At 27.4% G+C, this 19,399-nt stretch overlaps 2 protein-coding genes across 2 annotated transcripts; both read left to right on the top strand.

Moving 5' to 3' along the window:
- The first annotated feature begins 902 nt into the window (after positions 1-902).
- Positions 903-10,477, top strand: LOC114928462 (adenylate cyclase type 10). Its single transcript, XM_085479875.1, has 29 exons — positions 903-1,002; positions 1,110-1,385; positions 1,589-1,712; positions 1,914-2,074; positions 2,151-2,288; positions 2,502-2,721; positions 2,817-3,120; positions 3,378-3,505; positions 3,577-3,735; positions 3,837-3,942; positions 4,147-4,563; positions 4,691-4,782; positions 4,895-5,047; positions 5,347-5,434; positions 5,507-5,645; positions 5,851-5,991; positions 6,184-6,333; positions 6,424-6,505; positions 6,688-6,962; positions 7,141-7,278; positions 7,415-7,530; positions 7,609-7,929; positions 8,124-8,263; positions 8,856-9,145; positions 9,309-9,507; positions 9,628-9,767; positions 9,845-9,956; positions 10,127-10,265; positions 10,334-10,477. Exons 1-29 carry the CDS (start codon positions 918-920, stop codon positions 10,475-10,477), a joined length of 4,977 nt encoding a protein of 1,658 aa, XP_085336001.1. The 5' UTR covers positions 903-917.
- A 799-nt stretch (positions 10,478-11,276) lies between these two features.
- On the top strand, positions 11,277-19,343 carry LOC114928506 (aminopeptidase N-like). Its single transcript, XM_029299746.1, has 12 exons — positions 11,277-11,386; positions 12,513-13,025; positions 13,586-14,152; positions 15,042-15,225; positions 15,637-15,790; positions 16,058-16,136; positions 16,276-16,676; positions 17,492-17,772; positions 18,034-18,230; positions 18,398-18,712; positions 18,807-18,876; positions 19,099-19,343. The coding sequence occupies exons 1-12, from the start codon at positions 11,376-11,378 to the stop codon at positions 19,210-19,212; spliced, it is 2,886 nt and encodes a 961-aa protein (XP_029155579.1). The 5' UTR covers positions 11,277-11,375; the 3' UTR covers positions 19,213-19,343.
- Positions 19,344-19,399: the final 56 nt, after the last annotated feature.

Here is a 19,399-nt window from a genome sequence, read left to right as displayed (position 1 = left end):
TAGTTTCGCGCGTGCGCGAGCTGTGCACCGTGGCGGACCCGTACAGATACGCGAATCTAATGCTAATAAAAGCGCAGATATTTTAATCGAGATTCTTGTAAATAATTTTATTTTTTTTTTTTGTTAAAAATTTATATATTGAATTTTTATGAATCACGTAATTAATAAATATTTTTTTACATATGCATTGCAATAATGATTTTATACATGCGTTGCAATTTTTAAGGTTTTATTTATTAAAGAATAACATAACTTTGCTTGGCACATGTAATTATATTTGATTAAATTAAACAAAATGAGAAAAAATATATAAAAAGATACATATATATAAATAAACTAGTATCAATATAAAATTAATAAGAGTTATAATAATTGAAGATATCTCGCTTTTTTAAAAATGAAGGATCTGAAGTTTTCTCTTCTAACTTGCATCTAAATAGAGCTTCCTTTATTTTAATTGTGAATAGATAGATAAGACTTACTATAAGGATTTATATAAGAGATTAACTTATTGATTTAATAATTTAAAGATTTTAAATTATATGATATAATAGAAAAAAAGGAATGACAAGAAAAACATGAATTCTTTAGTAATAGAAGGTAAGTTGTTTAACAGGTTGAAAAAATATTACATCTGAGTTAACGTAACCTAATTTACATTTTACAAAGAAACATAGTTTATCAATTTTATAACTTGATTACTATAGTTTCGATATTATATTATAAAGATCGCGTGAAATATTATAACGCAAAGTAAAATAAAAATATGTACATATTAGTACGCTAATAACAAGGTATAATAAGATATAATTTTTAAAAATTTATAAATATTGAGATGTGTTATTTAATCGACAGTCTATAATACAGAGCGATCTTCGCGTATGCGATTGGAGCACCATACTAAAATATTCGCGTCTATGTGTCCCGACGAGATTCTTGATCATTATGACGATTACGAAACCAGAGAATATTATGCAACGTTATTGCTCGGTGACGTTTCAGGTTGGGAACCATCCAGCTATTCGATCATTATTTTATATACTAATTGTGCATAAATAAATTCTCATTGTCACATATTATTACGTGTAATTTTAATTCTATGCGTGCAGGCTTTACAGATCTTACGGAAAAATATACGAAAACCGGTGTCGGCGGTCCGTCGAAATTGTCGGAAACCTTAAACAGCTACATCGGTGCGATGGTGCAGGAAATTCTTTCGCATAACGGTGACGTAGTGAAATTTTCCGGCGACGCGTTTATAGTAATGTGGAAGCTCCAAGACGGAATGCTTATGCGCGATATCGCGACGGAAGCGATGCAAACCGCGTGTGTCATACAGAAACATTTCGGAACTTACGACACGGACGTCGGCGTAACGCTCAAAGGTTCAAATGCGTTAAAAGTTCGGCAAAAGTGCCGAATTTTAGCGTTTTAAAAAGTCGATTGTTATAAAAATTACGAATAAAAAATTATATTTAATTATCATACAATTAAAGAATTTATTTTTTGTTATATAAAAACATTTAATGATAAAATACATATATATAACAAAGCCGAATATTTCCAAAGTATGTTATATTTATGATAGTAAAACTTGCCATTGCTTCTGGAAAGACGTACTTCACATCTATTGGTGATCCAGAAACGATATCGTATTACGTTATCACTGGGAAACCTGTCTGGGATGTAAAACACGCCGAAGGATTATGTCGGTAAGATTATAAAGTTTAAATTTTTTATACATTGTGAAAATAAATCAAAATTATTTTATTTATTTCAATCTTTATTTTTAAAATACGATCAATAAATATCAAGAATATATAAAGCGCTTTTTTAATTTATCTATTTAATTGTTTTTATGGAAATAATAATAAGAAAAGAATGTCAAATTAATAATTAAAACTTGTATTCAGAGGTGGCGATATTCTCGTGGCACCCAGTAGCTGGCAATGGGCAAATCCTAATGAGTATATTCACGAAAAATTAGCAGATGGCATACATACCTTAATTATAGCCTGTTCGGCAATGTGGTATCAATCTAAAACTCATGACGTGCATAATGACGTTGAAGATGGCACGTTATTTTATATTTTAAACATGGGAACGTATTAAATCTTTTAAGTGATAACGCGCACAATTTCAATCATTAGATGAGAGAGATATCGAAGAATTTCGTCGCAGAGGCTTTTTAACATCATTAGAGTCCGATGCCAGTAGCATAATATCCTTAACGGATCGAATAGAAGATAGTTGGAAGGAACATAATTTTGAACAAATCGATTACAGTCGTGAGTTTATAATAAAAACTTGTACTTTTTTCCGTATGTCGTGCAAATAAATAAAAATTATTTATTTATTTTTATTTCTATCTTTAAATTTTCTTTTAATTTATCTACACTTTATTATTTTTATGGAAATGAATGGAAACATCCGTGTCGCCTTACTTTTTTCTTCTTTCTTTATTTCAATAAATTATAAAAACGTCTGGTAATTACGAACAGTGAGGCCGAAGGTTATCAAGGCAGCTAAAGCGCAATTGAAGAATTCGTTAAGAAGTTACATACCCAGACCAGTGATACGATCCGTGGAATTGGACGAGCCGTTGGAGCATCTTACAGAGATGAGACAAGTAGTCATACTCTTCATCAATGTCATCACAGCGGATGTATACAAGGGAAGATTAATCACGCTCGTTAACACAGCTTATAAATTAATTTGCGGGTAAGCGCAATTAAAAAATGAATCTTCTTGATTATTTGCTAGAAGCAGCCGTTTATAGCCGTTATAGTTTTGTTCATATGTAAATGCGACAAAAGGCTAATTAATGAAATGAACGGATGCGTAAACAAGACGTCCCTCTTCGACAAGGACTTGATATTTCTCTGCATATTCGGTTTGCGAGGCGACAAACACGAGTTGGAATCGCAGATTGGATTGAGATGCGCCAGCAAACTGCGGCAGGATCTTCTAGCAATGAAGAATATCAAATCCGTGACAATTGCTGTTACTACAGGGATGACGTACTGCGGTGTAATCGGTCACGTTTTACGGAGAGAATATACTGTGATCGGAATGTCGGTGAATAAAGCGGCGCGTTTGATGGTCGCGTATAACAACAAAGTAATTAGGAACTATAATAGGAACATAATTAGATAATTATTCCTAATGTGAATGTGTGTGCATTCTATTAATTTTATTTACGCTAAATAGATAAATATTTAGTTTATGATTAAAAGTTAAATTAAAAATTGGAAAACTGAGATGATGAGTTAAGATATATTTTTTTAGCAGAGTACATAAATTTTAACATTGCGATTAAAAATGACAAAAATATTTGATTTAATTTTTATATACTAATGTAATCTTTATTTTTTTAGGTGGTGTGCGATCGTGAGAGTTTCTTACACTCTCGTCTCGAAGCGAGACATTTTATATTGCAAGAACCGAGGCATTTGAAAGGGATCACGAACATCGGTCCTGTTTACGAATTTCAGGAACAAATGAAGTGATTTTCTAGTAATTATTATTTATTTTTATTATTTCTCATTAATGCGATAAGTCGACGGATCGTTGTAGATTCAGTACGCCTGAATTAACATGGAGCAATTATCCTTTGCTCGGCCGAGAAGCAGAGATCGAAATTTTCCAACAAATACTGACGAATCTGTTAGAATATTCCACCAGGGACAAAACAATACAGCATTTAAAACCCGAATACAACACGCTAGTTATAAAGTAAGTCTCTTTCTTAATTTAATCTTTTTAAACATCTTTAATTTTTATAAATATTAATTTCCAATAGTGCTAAGAATCTTTAATTTATTCTTAATTATCAGAGGCGAGCCGAGAATCGGCAAGACAAGATTATTGGATGAAATCGCGCAGAATATTCCCATAGATGTACCATATCATTATATTTCTCTGGTGATGAGCGACGCTAAGGTTGAAACGATTATTCTGCTTTGATTAGACTTAATTTAATATTTTAAGAACACATAAAAATATTCCTGTTTTATATTCCCTTTAAAAATCGCTAGTATATCGCTCTTTATTTATATAATATTTAATTTTCATTAATTCTTTCCATCAAACTTTGAAGATCGGTGTTGAACTAGATGGAAATTAATGGTTTCTCTCTAAACACAGGCTCCTTACAATTTGATCCACATGATTTTTTCCAAGCCTCTGAATTTTGACATCGCCACGACGTCGAGAGAACGCGAAGACAGATTGACATCACAACTAGGTCCGGTACGCGAACCCGACTTTCTCTGCTCCCTCAATCAGCTGTTCAACGTTCATTTCACGATAAGTCCGCGTTACAAGGAGCTATCCGTGGAACAGAAGCGCAAGGTGTTGAACAAGTTTCTGCTTAAGCTGCTGAGACGCTGCTTCAAGGAACTATGGGTGATGATTATCGATGATGCTCAGTACGGGGACAATGAATCTATGCTATTGTTTCGCACGTTGACCAAGCGGAACATGATCTTTTTTGTTCTCACAATTGGGCACAAGCTCAGCGGCGAATACGAAGTCCATCCCGCTATTTTGGAAAGAGCACGAGTATGATAAATATCAATTAAAAATGTTTGAAAAAAGACTGTATTTAGAAATCATATACTCTACAATCCTGTGAAAAAAACATATACATAAAATATATAAATGTAAATTGTCTTTTTGTTATTAACAGATTATCGAATTGAGTCATATAGATAAGTGGTATCACGCAGCACTCGCGTGTCAGATTCTTCATGTGTACGGAATTCCTCCTGAACTCGAAAAGTTAGTCATTTTAAACATACAAATAATATTTATCAAAAAATGAAAGCTATATGGATTTTTGCATTTATGATTTGTGCATCCACATATGTATATCTCATCGTGTTCCATCCAGAGTGATCCAAGAAAAAAGTTTTGGCAATCCAGGATGGATAGAAAGTTACTTGGTAAGCCTTACCCAATCTGGTAGCCTTTTAACAGTGTATGTCCGCAAAACAATAGCCGAAGAAATGGGTTATGTGCTCCCTTCCATTATTTCACTGAAAAGGTCTAATTTTAATTTTAGATTCTTATTATTTTATCTAAAAATATATTTTTTTAATATAAAATTAAACTTTTTTATTGCAATGTAAAATAAAATCACATAAAAAAAAATTTTTTAATTTAATAATGCGAAATACGGGAACTATAAATATAATATTTTTTATAAAATCCTTTTATTGTAGATGACACTTTAACAAATATTTTCATTTTAATAATATATTTATAAATGTAATTGATATATTAAATTAACAGTAATTATAATAATAGAAAATTACTACAAAGACACAATTAATAATTATTTAGATTTGTCTCAGAGGATATTGTGAGAAAAAACGATAAAAACGAAAAAGATCGTTCAGATAAATGGAAGATGTATCAGACAAGTTATCGAGTAAGAAAGAAGAGATTTTCCTTTTGTATTCTGAAAATAATTAACAAATGATAATGTAAGTTTTAATTTCAGAACGGTCTAATATCTCCGCTGCATTTGAAAACTGCAATCCATAAAGCAGAAACAATTAATGATGAAGAAAAGATCGCCGTTTGCAAGTTTGCGAAAGGTTTTGTACCGGAAGAGGGAAATGCTGAGATGACAATGGATGGTAAAACAAAATTAATAATTTTATTTATACGCATTTATATATTTATTTCAATATAACATTTTTGTCTTATTTTCTTGTAAATAGAATATATTTAATGTTTTATTATATGTATAATTTTTTAGACATATTGTTTACAATTGTGTGATTTTTCCATATAAAGCAATTAAATTTGATTATAATATATTTATATGTTATGTGATATCAGTAATGATCTTGAAGCTCTTCGACTCATTAACACCATTGGATCAATTACTACTAAAATGCGCGTCAGTGTTGGGAGAAATTATTAATAGAGACATGTTACGATACCTAATGGAAGATAAATCTGCGAGAGAAATTGGACTCGGTAAACAGCATCAAGAAAATGCAACTATTACATAATGATTTTTTAAATTACAGTATATTTAAAAAATATGTGTATGTCATCTTTTATAGTAATAATTACGCAATTTCGCTGTGTGTGTGCGTATTCAATTAAATGGAAACAACAAAAATCTTTTAAAGTAACTATTTGAGGTAATATTTATTTTTGTCACAGCCGCTCAGAAACTCTTCGAAATTCGAATTTTTGGATGCGCACGAGGTGATTTCACTACGAGTGGTAGACCGCTTGTATTTTACAGAAATGTAAAAAGAATTAGCGTCGAAGCAGAAATTGCGTGCGATTGTATAGGTCTCATAATACCAGGTATATATATATATATATTAAAAAGTTTATATAAAAGGATCATATGTTTCGTTAAAATTATTTATGATAATGAAAATAAAATTTATCCAGATGAACTAGCTGATTTGCCGCGATATGCATCTTGCGGTTTGATGCGTTTTAAAATGTCAATGTTTCGCGAAACTACTTACAGGTATAGTTTTATTATTGTTGTATAACAATCAATTCTTTATCGACTAAAATAATGGTGTAATATTGAAACATTTTATAAATTACTGTTTTTAAATTTTATTGAATCTAATATACCTTAAATATTATATATATAATATTAAAAACTATATATATTAATAACATTGTATTATTTTATGTACGAAGATCACTCACAGAAAATCATAAGATAGAATTACATAACAAAGCATTAAAATTTCTTCAACGACATACCAGACGATGTATGGCATGTGGCGAGTTACAATTTGCAAAATTATTAGGCAAAGTAACCGCACAAGATATTAAAAGGAGGAGACCAACTATTGAGCTTCCCGAAACATATCAACTTGAAGAAGTACCTTACACTCTCAAAGAAGAAGCAGACGACGGTACTATATTATATTATATATTATATAAAATATATTATATACTATATAAAATCAGTCTAACTAGCTGGATCTATATATATGTATATATTTTGATTCATAATAAGATAATCTTAAAATTAATAAAAATTATTTATCATATTGTAATATATCAACTGTGTGTGAATTGATATAAAACTATCTTCTAATAACATATAAACCTATTGTCTGCAAGATATTCGACAAGAGAAGAAAGCAGCGATTTGTCTCAATATTTTCCGAAAAATCAGAAAACCACTCAAAACTTTTTCTAATGTTGATTTCGCCAATTGTCAATGCCATCTTATATTAATAACCGTCTACTCACAAATGTTGGATCATTGTCAAGGAATTGGTGAGATATGACAATGTAACAAAAAAAAAAAGAAAAAAATATCTCTTTTTTCTTATTTTGTTAATTATTATAATTAATTATATATTTTTTATTTGTTTAAAAAATTACACAAATTTAACTGTTTTATCCTCATTAGGAAAGCCAGACATGATCTTGATGGCAATTCTGGAGTTCGTAGAGGTTTGTTTGGCAGAAAACAATATACCTCAAGCTCGCAGACTTTTGAATGATGCTGAAGTTGTGCTTCAGCAAGTAAGGCAGAATAAAAAATATCATAGAATAAAGATAAAAAAGTTAAACAAGTAAGCTCTACTGATGATTTAATGACAGATGTTTGAAGCTCACGAAGAAGAATCAATATTCTTGTCTTATCTCACTGCAAAAATCCGAACGCTTCAAGGTAGGTGTCATTTGGAAAGTGGTTTACTTTCCGAAGCGAAGAAAAAATTAAACGAAGCAATGAATAGTTTGGGTTATCATTTTCCACGACACAAATTCTCGATTAACTTGAAGTCGACGATGCAACTCGAGTCATTAAGATGGAAACTGATTTGTCCCAAGCCTTGGAAAATCGACGTCGCCGATGAACTGACCATGAATTATATCGAACAATTGGCTATTTGTTTAGCACTAATGTTTGAAGTTTTTAGAGTAAAGATTGTTTTGCTCCGCAATAATATTTAATAAATTAATAAAATTTTAATAGATTATTTTTGATAACAAAAATCAAATTATAATCACTTCTCGTATTTATCGCTTCTACTGCTTGCAATATTAAAACTTCTTTTTTTACAACGTCAAATTTGTGGAATTTGATAAAATTATTTAGCAATAAATATTTACAGGGAACAATGGACATGAAGACGCATGCACGATTAGCAGCCTTATGGAGCTTGAATGCTGCGCTAAATTCGTCGAGAGATTTTATCACACTCTGCACTTCGCTCACGAACATGATGCTTACCGCACATGTCTATCAAAAAAGGTTCCACAACATATAGCATAATCAGAGCAAATCCATTTAATTTCATATAAAATTAGTGGAGTGATAATCCGCCGCAGATAACAGAAAATCATTATGTGTGATTCACATTTCCAACTTTATTAAATCTAATCTAATTTTTTTCTATAAAAATAATAGTATAAATTGTCTTAATTAATTTAGTATAAAAAATCAATTCGCCAGTATAAAATTAAAACCAAAAATAAAAATATGTAATATTAAAGAAGCGACCAATACTGGACTAAAAAGGCTTTATTTTAATTAAAATATGATGACGTTTCGATCTGTGATTAAAATTTGCGCACTGCTGTACTTATGTGGTCATCTCCAATATTATGTAAGAATTCTGTGTAATTTTTTATTGCTGCTTTTTATCTTAATTTATTGTAATAATACATAACTACATATAATTTTTCAGCTCATTTGAAAAGGACCTAAATCACAGGTTGAAACGTCATGACATTTTAATTAAAATAAAGCCTTTTTAGTCCAGTATCGGTCGTTTCTTTAATATTACATACTTTTATTTTTGGTAAAAATAATAGTGTTAAATTAGTTTAATATTTTTGAACAGGTCAGTTATTTCTCATTTGGAAAAACAGGCTATCAATGTATGTGCAAGAAAAGGGGACTTCCTCGAATTCCAAGAGCTCAAGAGCGTCGCTGAACTTTACGCGGGAATATTTTTCTCGCGATGGTTGAGAGGAGAGATTAGCAAAGCGATCAGAATCGGCTTTATCGTGACGAGGATGGCGCAAACCATGAATTCCATATTTCTCAAATTGCTCGTACTACCAAGATTAGCGCATTTGCTCATGATTTCACGTCGTCATTCGGAAGTCGTAGTTTTGCTGAGAGAACTGGGTAGGCGTCAAATCATCACAAAAAAATACAAAGGTTAAAAATGAACAATTATAAACAAAAAATCTCGTACAAATACGATAAACTATAGAACAGATGAAGTAAAAATGCATAAAGTTTATTAAATGCAGAAACTATCCAAATTATCCATAAAAATTTAATATAGAATTCGCGTCGCAAAACGACTTGGAAAAATCGGGTCGCACATGGTACTATGCTATTTGCGCCGATGTACAACTCGATACTGGCATCACGATCCTCTCATTTCGAAATTGCGAGCAATATTATCTTACAGAAGGGGAGTCCATAATCAGCCTGCACGATCCCGAAGCGGAGAGACGATATTTCACCTCCATGTGGCTGTGGTAAATGCGAAAATCTTTATTTTGCGAATTATAATTGATAAATATTAATCGCACAAGTAAATTATATATTATTATTTTTATTAAACTCTTTAAAAGCTTTTTCAATTTATGTTATAAAAGGTGTATCAGAACGCAGCAGTGGGAAGCTGTCAAAGTTTGGAACAGCAGAAACGTAACAGCCGAAAGCGTGGTGGATGAGCACAAGGTGGCAGCAACAATTACTGCGTTGAAAAAACTCGAGGGACTGCTACTTTTGTACGGTAATAAAAAAAAATATAGGAATACTCAATCGTTAGACAATATTCGTTTTTATCAAGATAAAATCACAAATTTGCAGTGCGGGAAATTTCTAATAGAAACATCAACGCGCTAAGCACAATGGCAGAAATTAAAGATAAATTTAAACATATCGAGAAAATGATAAAGGTTGTAAAAATCGCAATTCCCAGGTATTGAAAAAAATTAATTTTATCTATTTGTCTTTATTGAGAATATTATAAAACTTTATCTTTCAAATAATTTTTAAAAATACATTATTTGAAATTATGTGTTTTAGAACATTATAATATTTCAAATCATTTTTTTAATTAAAATAACTGTGCTGCCAAAATGTTCGTAGATATATGTTAATGAAAGCCTATTATTATATGGTTCAATCTCGAAAAAATGCTGCGGTAAATATGCTACGACAAACGAAGAAGTTATCTATGAAGGTAGATAACAGAATGATTTATACATGGGCGAATCATTGTCAACAGGTATGACATAATTTTTAATGTAATTTACGCGATTTCGATAGTTCAATTTTATTATATTATTTACTCAGGATTGGTTGGGTGCCATGTCTTCCCTACATGAAGATTTGTGGAAAGAAAAAACTATTGAGTTAGATTATGAGCGGGATGAAGTTAATGCAAATGATTCGACAATGATACCTTTTACATTTCCATTGCCAAAATATGTTTTGTAAATATTAATAATCGTATTGTGTTATGTATGTGAATATCTTCATGTTAATGTGGATTATATATATACACATATAATGTAATATATGTAATTGTGAAGTAAATTTTTAATTAATACACTTTGAAAAACATATATATTGTCTTTCTTTATATGATATCGCGTATTTAGCTCCACAATTATATTCATTATTAAAAAAGGCATGTAAAGTCGATTAATATTAAATGACACGGCTAAACGAGAATATCGAAAAAAATCATCATTTATTATAATTTTTCAATTTTAAATATATATTTTTTGTATAAGCAATAAACTTTAAATTAAAATATTATTAAATTCCATTTGTGCAATTATTAAAAAATATATGATTTTATTAGCTATTTGTTTCTCTAAAATTTAATTCACAAAAAACCTTTTTTATTTAATTATTTATATTAATAGTGTTGCAGTAATTTTCAAAGAAAATATATGGATTTTACAAAGAAACCTACATACTGCGTACATATATTAGTGCTACATCGAAGCAAAATTGCAAAATCAATTTTAAGAAATCCATATTTAACTATTCAGAAATAATCATTAAGTTTTATTTTAAATTAAAGAAAAACTTTTGAGATAATGGAAAGAAATTTATTCTGAACACTCTATATGTGTGTATCATAAATAAACACACAAAGGAAAAGAGTGAAAGTTTCAAATTAATTTTACAAAAAATATTCGTATATCGACAAAATATTATTACCTACCTATACTTATATCCACGACCTATATAAGAAAGTTGTTATGTTTTTGCCACACTCATGGTCAATTTCGTTGTCAGTTCTCGGCGATCCTTTTAAGTGAGAAGAACGAGTGAGCAGTGAGAATTAAATATATTTCTAACAGTAATAACGTGCGGCGATAATATGATACTTAGGTAATTATTATAAAAATCTATATCTTTGATACACAATTTAATTATATCGCGTATAATTTGATTTGCATCAAACCGCAGAATATTTATATACCTATACATTTTTGTTTGCAAGTAAAAGACATATATAGAATATAATTTAAATAATTTTAAAGCACAATTAGATATATTTTTTTAAACATATTTTACTCAAAATTGAGATCAATAATAGACAACATTATACATAATATACAAATATGCCAATATAATATATTAAACTATCTATCATTAAATTACCCATTTTAAATTAAAAAGAAACATAATCTAAAAAAGAGATTTACGTTTAAAGTTATATCACATTTACTTTATATTAAATATTATATATAATATGTATTAAAAGTAATGTTATATATATGCCATATATTTTATTTTATAATATTTAGTTAACAAATCATGAATAAATGTTAATCTTCGTTGTTATAGACAATATGCATGTCATAATAGTCATAGAACAGAAGATTAGTTAGTTCAATTAAATCAGTTCACCGATCAGTTTTTGCTCATATATATATGTATTTGCATACATACGACGATACATTAAAAAAGACTTAAATTTTAATTTTGTATTTGTTGTTTTTTCCGTTTAGTATAAATACATTTTAAGAAAAGACATCTAAAAATCTTGAGAAAATAAGAAACTGAACAGACGTTGAGAAAATACATTTGTTTAAATTCTGAAACTTTCTGTAAAAAATTATATACATATTTCAATTAAACTTGATATCCGTTTAGATATACCAATTTTACAAGACATAGAATGACATATATGGTTTTTCAAAAACTATTTAAATGTTATTCTCTACGCATTTTATTTTCGAAAAAATATTTAAGTATTTTTTTTTTATAAAATTCTTTTTGTGATTTTGTCTATATTCAAACAAACGCTATTTTTTAATAAAAATTTACTTTGTTAAAATGCTCTAAAAAAATTAATTCATTTTTATGCGAAATTAGTAAAAATTAATAAAAATTATTGTAATTTTTTGTACCCGTTTCTTTCTCTCTTATAAAACATATATGACAGATATAATTTTTCGCTCTCTTGTATCTTATTATTTATTCTTTTCTTAATGAAGAATATATTTTACAGATATTGGAGATCTGACATAACATTCTTAATACTATTATTAAATAGCTGCCTAATATCGATAGCTAATTTTTACCAACTTACTCCGTCTTACTCCAAGGTTTTGATTGATCATAATTGTATAATACCGAAGCATTATGACATCCAATTAGATCCGATTGTCGTTCCAAATATAATGAAATTTGAAGGCAACATCAGTATTGAAATCGAGATTATTCAACCAATACAAATGATAAAGTTGCATGCATTACAACCTTATATTATAAACACAAAAAATTTTGAATTGCTAATAAATGTAACAAACGAGATAGAAAACAATAATGAATCAAAAACGTTTTATCCGATATTACGTGAATATCAACATACAACGCAAATTATGAGTCTTTATTTTATGGAAATAATACCAATAGGAATTCACACATTGAAAATGAGATTTGAAAGTATGATAGATAATAACGTAGAAAAAGGCTCTTTTTTACATAAACTGTTGCACATAAACAAGAGCGGGAACAACATGTAAGTAATTGAAAGCGCAATATTGTTTAAAGTATAAAAAATATTTTTATTGATATTTATATGTTACTATTTCTCTCACAAATTATTTCCAATCATTTTTATCAACTTAAATATGATAGTAGAATGTAGCTGTATCATAATATGCAAAAAATTTTTCAATATTTAAATATTATTACACAGTTAAAATATATTAATATTTCAAAGAAAAAAACCTGCTTTTATCGTATTTATTTTGCGTTGCAAATGTACTTTTAATATTTTAAAGAGAATTTAAATGAGTTAGTTAAAAGTTTTTTAAATATTATAAAAAATATTAATAAATATAATATATAATAAAAAATTTTACAATTTTGCAAATTGATGGTATATATAGTAATAAATTACGCTATATGTTTTTCTGCAATAATATACTTATAAATTACATGTATATATATTTTATATTTTTGATATTTTTGATATTTTTGATATTTTTGATATTTTTGATATTTTTGATATTTTTACGCGAATAATAGTTGAAAATTTATCATAATCTCAGGCATGTGTTGTTTAAATTCTAACAGGTTGATCGCAACGCGTTTCGAGGCAATGAATGCTCGACGAGTAATACCATGTTGGGACAAACCACACTTAAGAGCTACCTTTCAAATTTCTATAAAGCATCATAAAAACTACACAGTTCTTTCGAATATGCAGATACAAATGCAGAAACCTCTAAATGAAATTGACATGATACTGACGACATTCAACGTTACTCCTGCAATGCCCACTTATCTCGTGGCATTTATGGTGTCTACAGATCATCTTATTTGCAATCATCCGGTATTTAATGAGGAAAATACATATATAGAATGGCAACGGATGTATTGGAAGTTTATCATGGGATACCATGTGAAACCTGATTTTTTTGACAAAAATCCGATTACCAACGATTGGTACACAGAGGATTTGTATTCGGCAGACACGGAACTAAAATTTGCACAGATAATTGCTGAGTATGTCTCACAGCTTTTTGGAATTGAATGGTCGGCCACGCAATTTAATATCACGAAAATCACAAAACTTGATCATATTGTAGTTCCGGATCTACAAGTCGATAGCATACAAAATTGGGGCATCATTTTGTATAGGTAATACATATAATTCGATAGCATACTAGAATTGAGACCTCATTTTTTATAGGAAATACATGTAATTTGAAAGAGAAATTAATCCATTAAAAATTTTTTTAATAATGTTTAAATTATTTAGCACACATTTATAAAGTTAGAAAATTTAAAAATACATATACATATATTTATATAATTAGAGATTGAGATTTTAATAGATCACTATAACCATGTATGATGCATACATTAATAACTTATAAGATAAACATTTAAAAAAGTAACACTCTTCTCTCGACCGTACTACCAAATATTATTTATTAAATCACGACGTTTCGACCCTTCTTTGAATCCTTATCAAGTGATCTAGAGAAGAAATACAGTACAGAGATTAATACAATAAAAAAATTAGTTCACTTAACAATATTATAAAATAATAAAAAACGAAACATACTTGTGAAAATATAAACATTTAAATTTTATATTCCATTACTTACATATAAGACATTAAAACTATATTTCTATTTTTACATTGATGCAAGAATAAAAATTTTTTTATACGAGTTTATATTTTAATTTTAAAGACGTGCAAACATTTTTTTATTCTTTATTTTGTTTATTGTATAACTGATACGATTGCTGTAAAGTGTATTTTATCAAATTGAGAAAAGAGAGATTAACTCAAATAGTGTCGTCAAAATTATACCAATTTAAATCTTTATGTCAAATTATTGTGAAAAACACTTTCTTTTTAAATAAGCATATATAGAACATAATTAATTTTATCTACATAATAAAAATATTGATATGCATACAGTTTCAATATATGTAATTTTTAATACAGCAGAAATATAAGAAGTAAGCGATTATTTCCGTTAACAAAATTTATGAATTATTTACAAATGATTTTTAGGAAACAAGATGTTATCTATAGAATTGACAAAGATCCTGTAATTCACAAAATTAACGTGGCGCGCTTAGTGGCAAGTGGAATAGTACATCAATGGTTTGGTAATATAGTTAGTCCATCTTTGTGGTCTTACATTTGGCTGAATGATGGTATTGCTACATTATTTGGAATGGACGCCGTTGACAAGGTTTCTTAAAATAACACTTTTATAATAATATTTTAATAATTTATTTACACAATTAAAGATATATAAATGTTCATTAATGTCATAAAATATAAAATATTCTTATTAAATGTGTATAAATATATATTATTTCTTTTGATCAAAATGCTCAATTTTTCTTTTCAATTCTTAAAAATTATATAAAAGATTTATGAGATTTGAGATTTAAAATAATAAAAAAATAAGATAGACATTTAAAAATAATTTTATTAATTTTGAAGTTTTGCCAATATCTCTAAATTTAATAATACATGTGGAAAATAGCATGCAATTATTTTCAATAGTCATTACGAACAAAAGCACTGATACATATTTAATATTAACATTCATTTATATTGAGTATTCACTTAATTACATCAAAATTTTTATTCCCAGATTTTTCCAAATGTTCGAATAATGGATTTGTTTGTTGTTCAAACTCAACATGAATCTCTTCATTTGGATACTAACTCCTTTATGAAACCGCTTATATCAGAGATAAATGATCCTTCGGAAATTGATTCATGGTCCTTTTCTCGTTATATTAAAGGTAAGACAAAGTAAATATAATTATACAAGTTTATAAATTCGTAAACGTGAGTGCCATAAAAAGTAGAAAAGACTAGTCTTAAACAATCTTATCTATACAGTTTATTGGTACTTTAAGCTTAACTCTATAAAGAAGTAAGAAAAAAATATAATTATAGAATTTTTATCAAATTTTTTTACCAAATTAATTATATTCACAAACTTTGGACTGAAATAAATTAATTTTAAACATAATTTATTATATAAATATTTTATATGTAACTTATAGCACCTGCAATATTACGCATGATGCATATGTTTTATGATGATGCATTTCGGAGGGGTCTCCAGAGATATGTTAATAAGCAGTGAGTATTAATTATAATATAAAATAATTATGCATTATTGTAATAATAAAAGAAGATAACACATATGTAATAATTATATATATATTCTTTGATACAATTCATTTTTTACTGTCAACGATGTAAAATTTTATAAATTTAGTGCTCTTAAATCGGCTACTCTCGACGATTTGTGGACTGCTATACAAATTGAACTACCTGATTCGCCGCATGTTAGCAAATCACCTGTTAACATACCACATATTCGCATATCGCAAATAATGGGTGCCTGGACAAAGCAAATGCATTATCCTATACTGAATGTAAAACGAAATTATCACAATGCATCATGTGTGACAATATCAGCAGAAAATAATCTATCGGCTGAAGATAATTGGTTTATATTAGTGACCGTTACTACTGAAACTGAACTCAATTTTGTCAATATTTATAATAATTATACTAGTTATTGGCTAATACTTACACCTCAACTTTATCCATATTACGAAATTTTCTTGCCACGTATGACAGAAGGTTGGATAATAGCCAATTTACAACAAATGGGTAAATATTAATCAATAAAATTATATATGACATTATCTATATTATATAATCAAAATTATTTTACATTAATTTATATTTGTGTTCATATTATATAATATATATGATATATATATATATATATATATATATATAAATTAAATTAATTTTTGTTACATAAATAATATGCTAATAAATAATTCGATCAAATTACATGCAAAGAAAAAATTAATTGCAGATAGCAATATAGAGTTTAAAACACACTTTCTCTATATATTTTTATTGACAATGAATATTATGTAATGTGTGATATATTAATATTATTATAAAATATACATATAATATGATATATATATATATATATATATATATATATATGTATATATATATATATATATATAATATTATATTATATGTATATTTTATAATAATATTAATATATCACACATTACATAATATTCATTGTCAATAAAAATATATAGAGAAAGTGTGTTTTAAACTCTATATTGCTATCTGCAATTAATTTTTTCTTTGCATGTAATTTGATCGAATTATTTATTAGCATATTATTTATGTAACAAAAATTAATTTAATTTTATACAAAATTTTCTACGTAGCTTCTTTTAAATAATAGTTTATTATCTAAATAAAATAATTTTAAAATTAATAATTCGCAAGTCATACAATTCTTTTTATAATGTGCGCAATGTGCATTAAACTTTATGCATTCCTAATATGAACAAAAAACAAAAGTAAAATTTTTTTATATCTAAAAATATTTTTTAATAAATCAAAGAATGACCTCATGTAATCAGTAAAATTTATTTATTTTACAACAGGATATTATCGCGTAAATTATGATATTAAAAATTGGCAAAGGATCGCAAGTTATTTAAATTCTGATCAATATTTGAACATACATGTCCTCAATCGTGCTCAAATTATCGATGACGCATTTCATCTTACAATAGCAGGAAAACTTGATTCCTCTATATTCTGGGATCTCACGAGCTATTTAAAACAAGAAAAAGATTACATAGCATGGTATCCTATGATCAAAATTTTCGAATATATGTCGAGTATCTTTAAACTTCCACTACAAAAAGTTACAGAAATTAAGGTAAATAGTAAATGGATCTCTCGTTAATATAAAAAATATGTTATGGATAAAATCATATAAAGTATAACTTTCGTATTAATTGTTGTTAGAACTTGAAAGAAAATATAATATATATGTATAGCTATATATAAAGTAATTTAATTTTAATTATTTTATAATCACTTATTTAAATTACAATTAAATTAATAAGGATAGAAACGATAATTTTTTTTATAAATAACAAAACTCTAAAACTAAAAATATTATTTATTGATTTTGTAGGTATACTTTAGCAATATATTAAGTAAACTTCTTGCTACAATAGGATATTACGACATTTCTGCAAACATTAATGACACTACTAAATATTTAATACAAGAAGCCACAAGATGGGCTTGTACATTCGAGCTTCCGGAGTGCCTAAATATAGCAAATAATGAATTGAAAAAACAACTCAAATATGCTTATGGAGCGTCTATGTAATTTTTTTGTTAAAATTATGATTTATTTTATCAGTCATTCATTTTTCTTGTATATTGCATAATAATTAATATTTTATGAATTATTTTTAATTAAGAGAGAACTATAAACTTTTGTGTAATTATAAAATGAATGTTTTTTCTATGTATCTTAAATTATATATTAGACTTTATCCATGGTGGAAAGAATGGACATATTGTAAGGGTATGGTGACAGCGGACAATAAGACTTGGTCAGCAACGTTAAATTTATTGAAGAAAAATGCTGATGATAATAAAATTTTCGAATATTTGACTTGTGCTAAAGATTTTGATATAATCGTTCAATATTTGTCGCAAATAAAGAATGAAAATGACTTTAAAAAGAAAACATTTCCAACTATTGAACGTATTAATATCTTTTATTCTATTATAACAAAGCATGTAAAGAACAACAAAATACTTGAACACATATTATTTAATTTTGAAGTATTAAAACCTAGGTAATGATATTTTTTATTATAAATATATTTTAACTTGTAATCACAAAAGTTTGTTATATGCATTAATTATGAAACTGCTGTTTTATTTATCTAGAGAAATTAGTACAATTGCAGCATTAACTCATATCATTAATCATGTGTATTCTAAGAACCAACTTAAGAAGGTAAATTATATAATATAAAACTCGGTAACTTATATATTTATTAGATTTTGATAATCAAATTGAATTATCTTTATATAAATTATAAGTACTTTTGTCTTAGATATATTACAATTATAAAAAGTATAAAAATTTATGCCGCGGAAAAATGTTACAATACATGTTATATTTTAATGCGATGATGAATTACTTATTAATGATGAATATCCAATTAATTTGTTTCAGATAAGCAAATTTGTTAAAGAGTACCTAAACCGACAAAATTCAAACATTCACCATAAGCTAGACCTACGCTGGTCTCAAATCAGGAATCTGACAAATTATCTTTTAATATTTTAAAATTTGACGATATTCACAAAAGTAAATGATCAATCAAGCAAAGATAATAACTATAATTAAATCTTTTGAATAAAATCCATAATGCTCTTATATTTGTATTTACCTATATAATTATATATTAAATTTCTCTATTCTCTTCTCTCTTATTAATTATATGTATTATATATCTATTTAATGAATACAGTTT

This window comes from Nylanderia fulva, unplaced genomic scaffold, assembly GCF_048542155.1.
Source record: "Nylanderia fulva isolate GAGA-0341 unplaced genomic scaffold, ASM4854215v1 Scaffold1, whole genome shotgun sequence".
Taxonomy (NCBI): domain Eukaryota; kingdom Metazoa; phylum Arthropoda; class Insecta; order Hymenoptera; family Formicidae; genus Nylanderia; species Nylanderia fulva.
The sequence above is the reverse complement of the archived record's forward strand: the minus strand, read 5'-3'. Positions and strand labels throughout refer to the sequence as shown.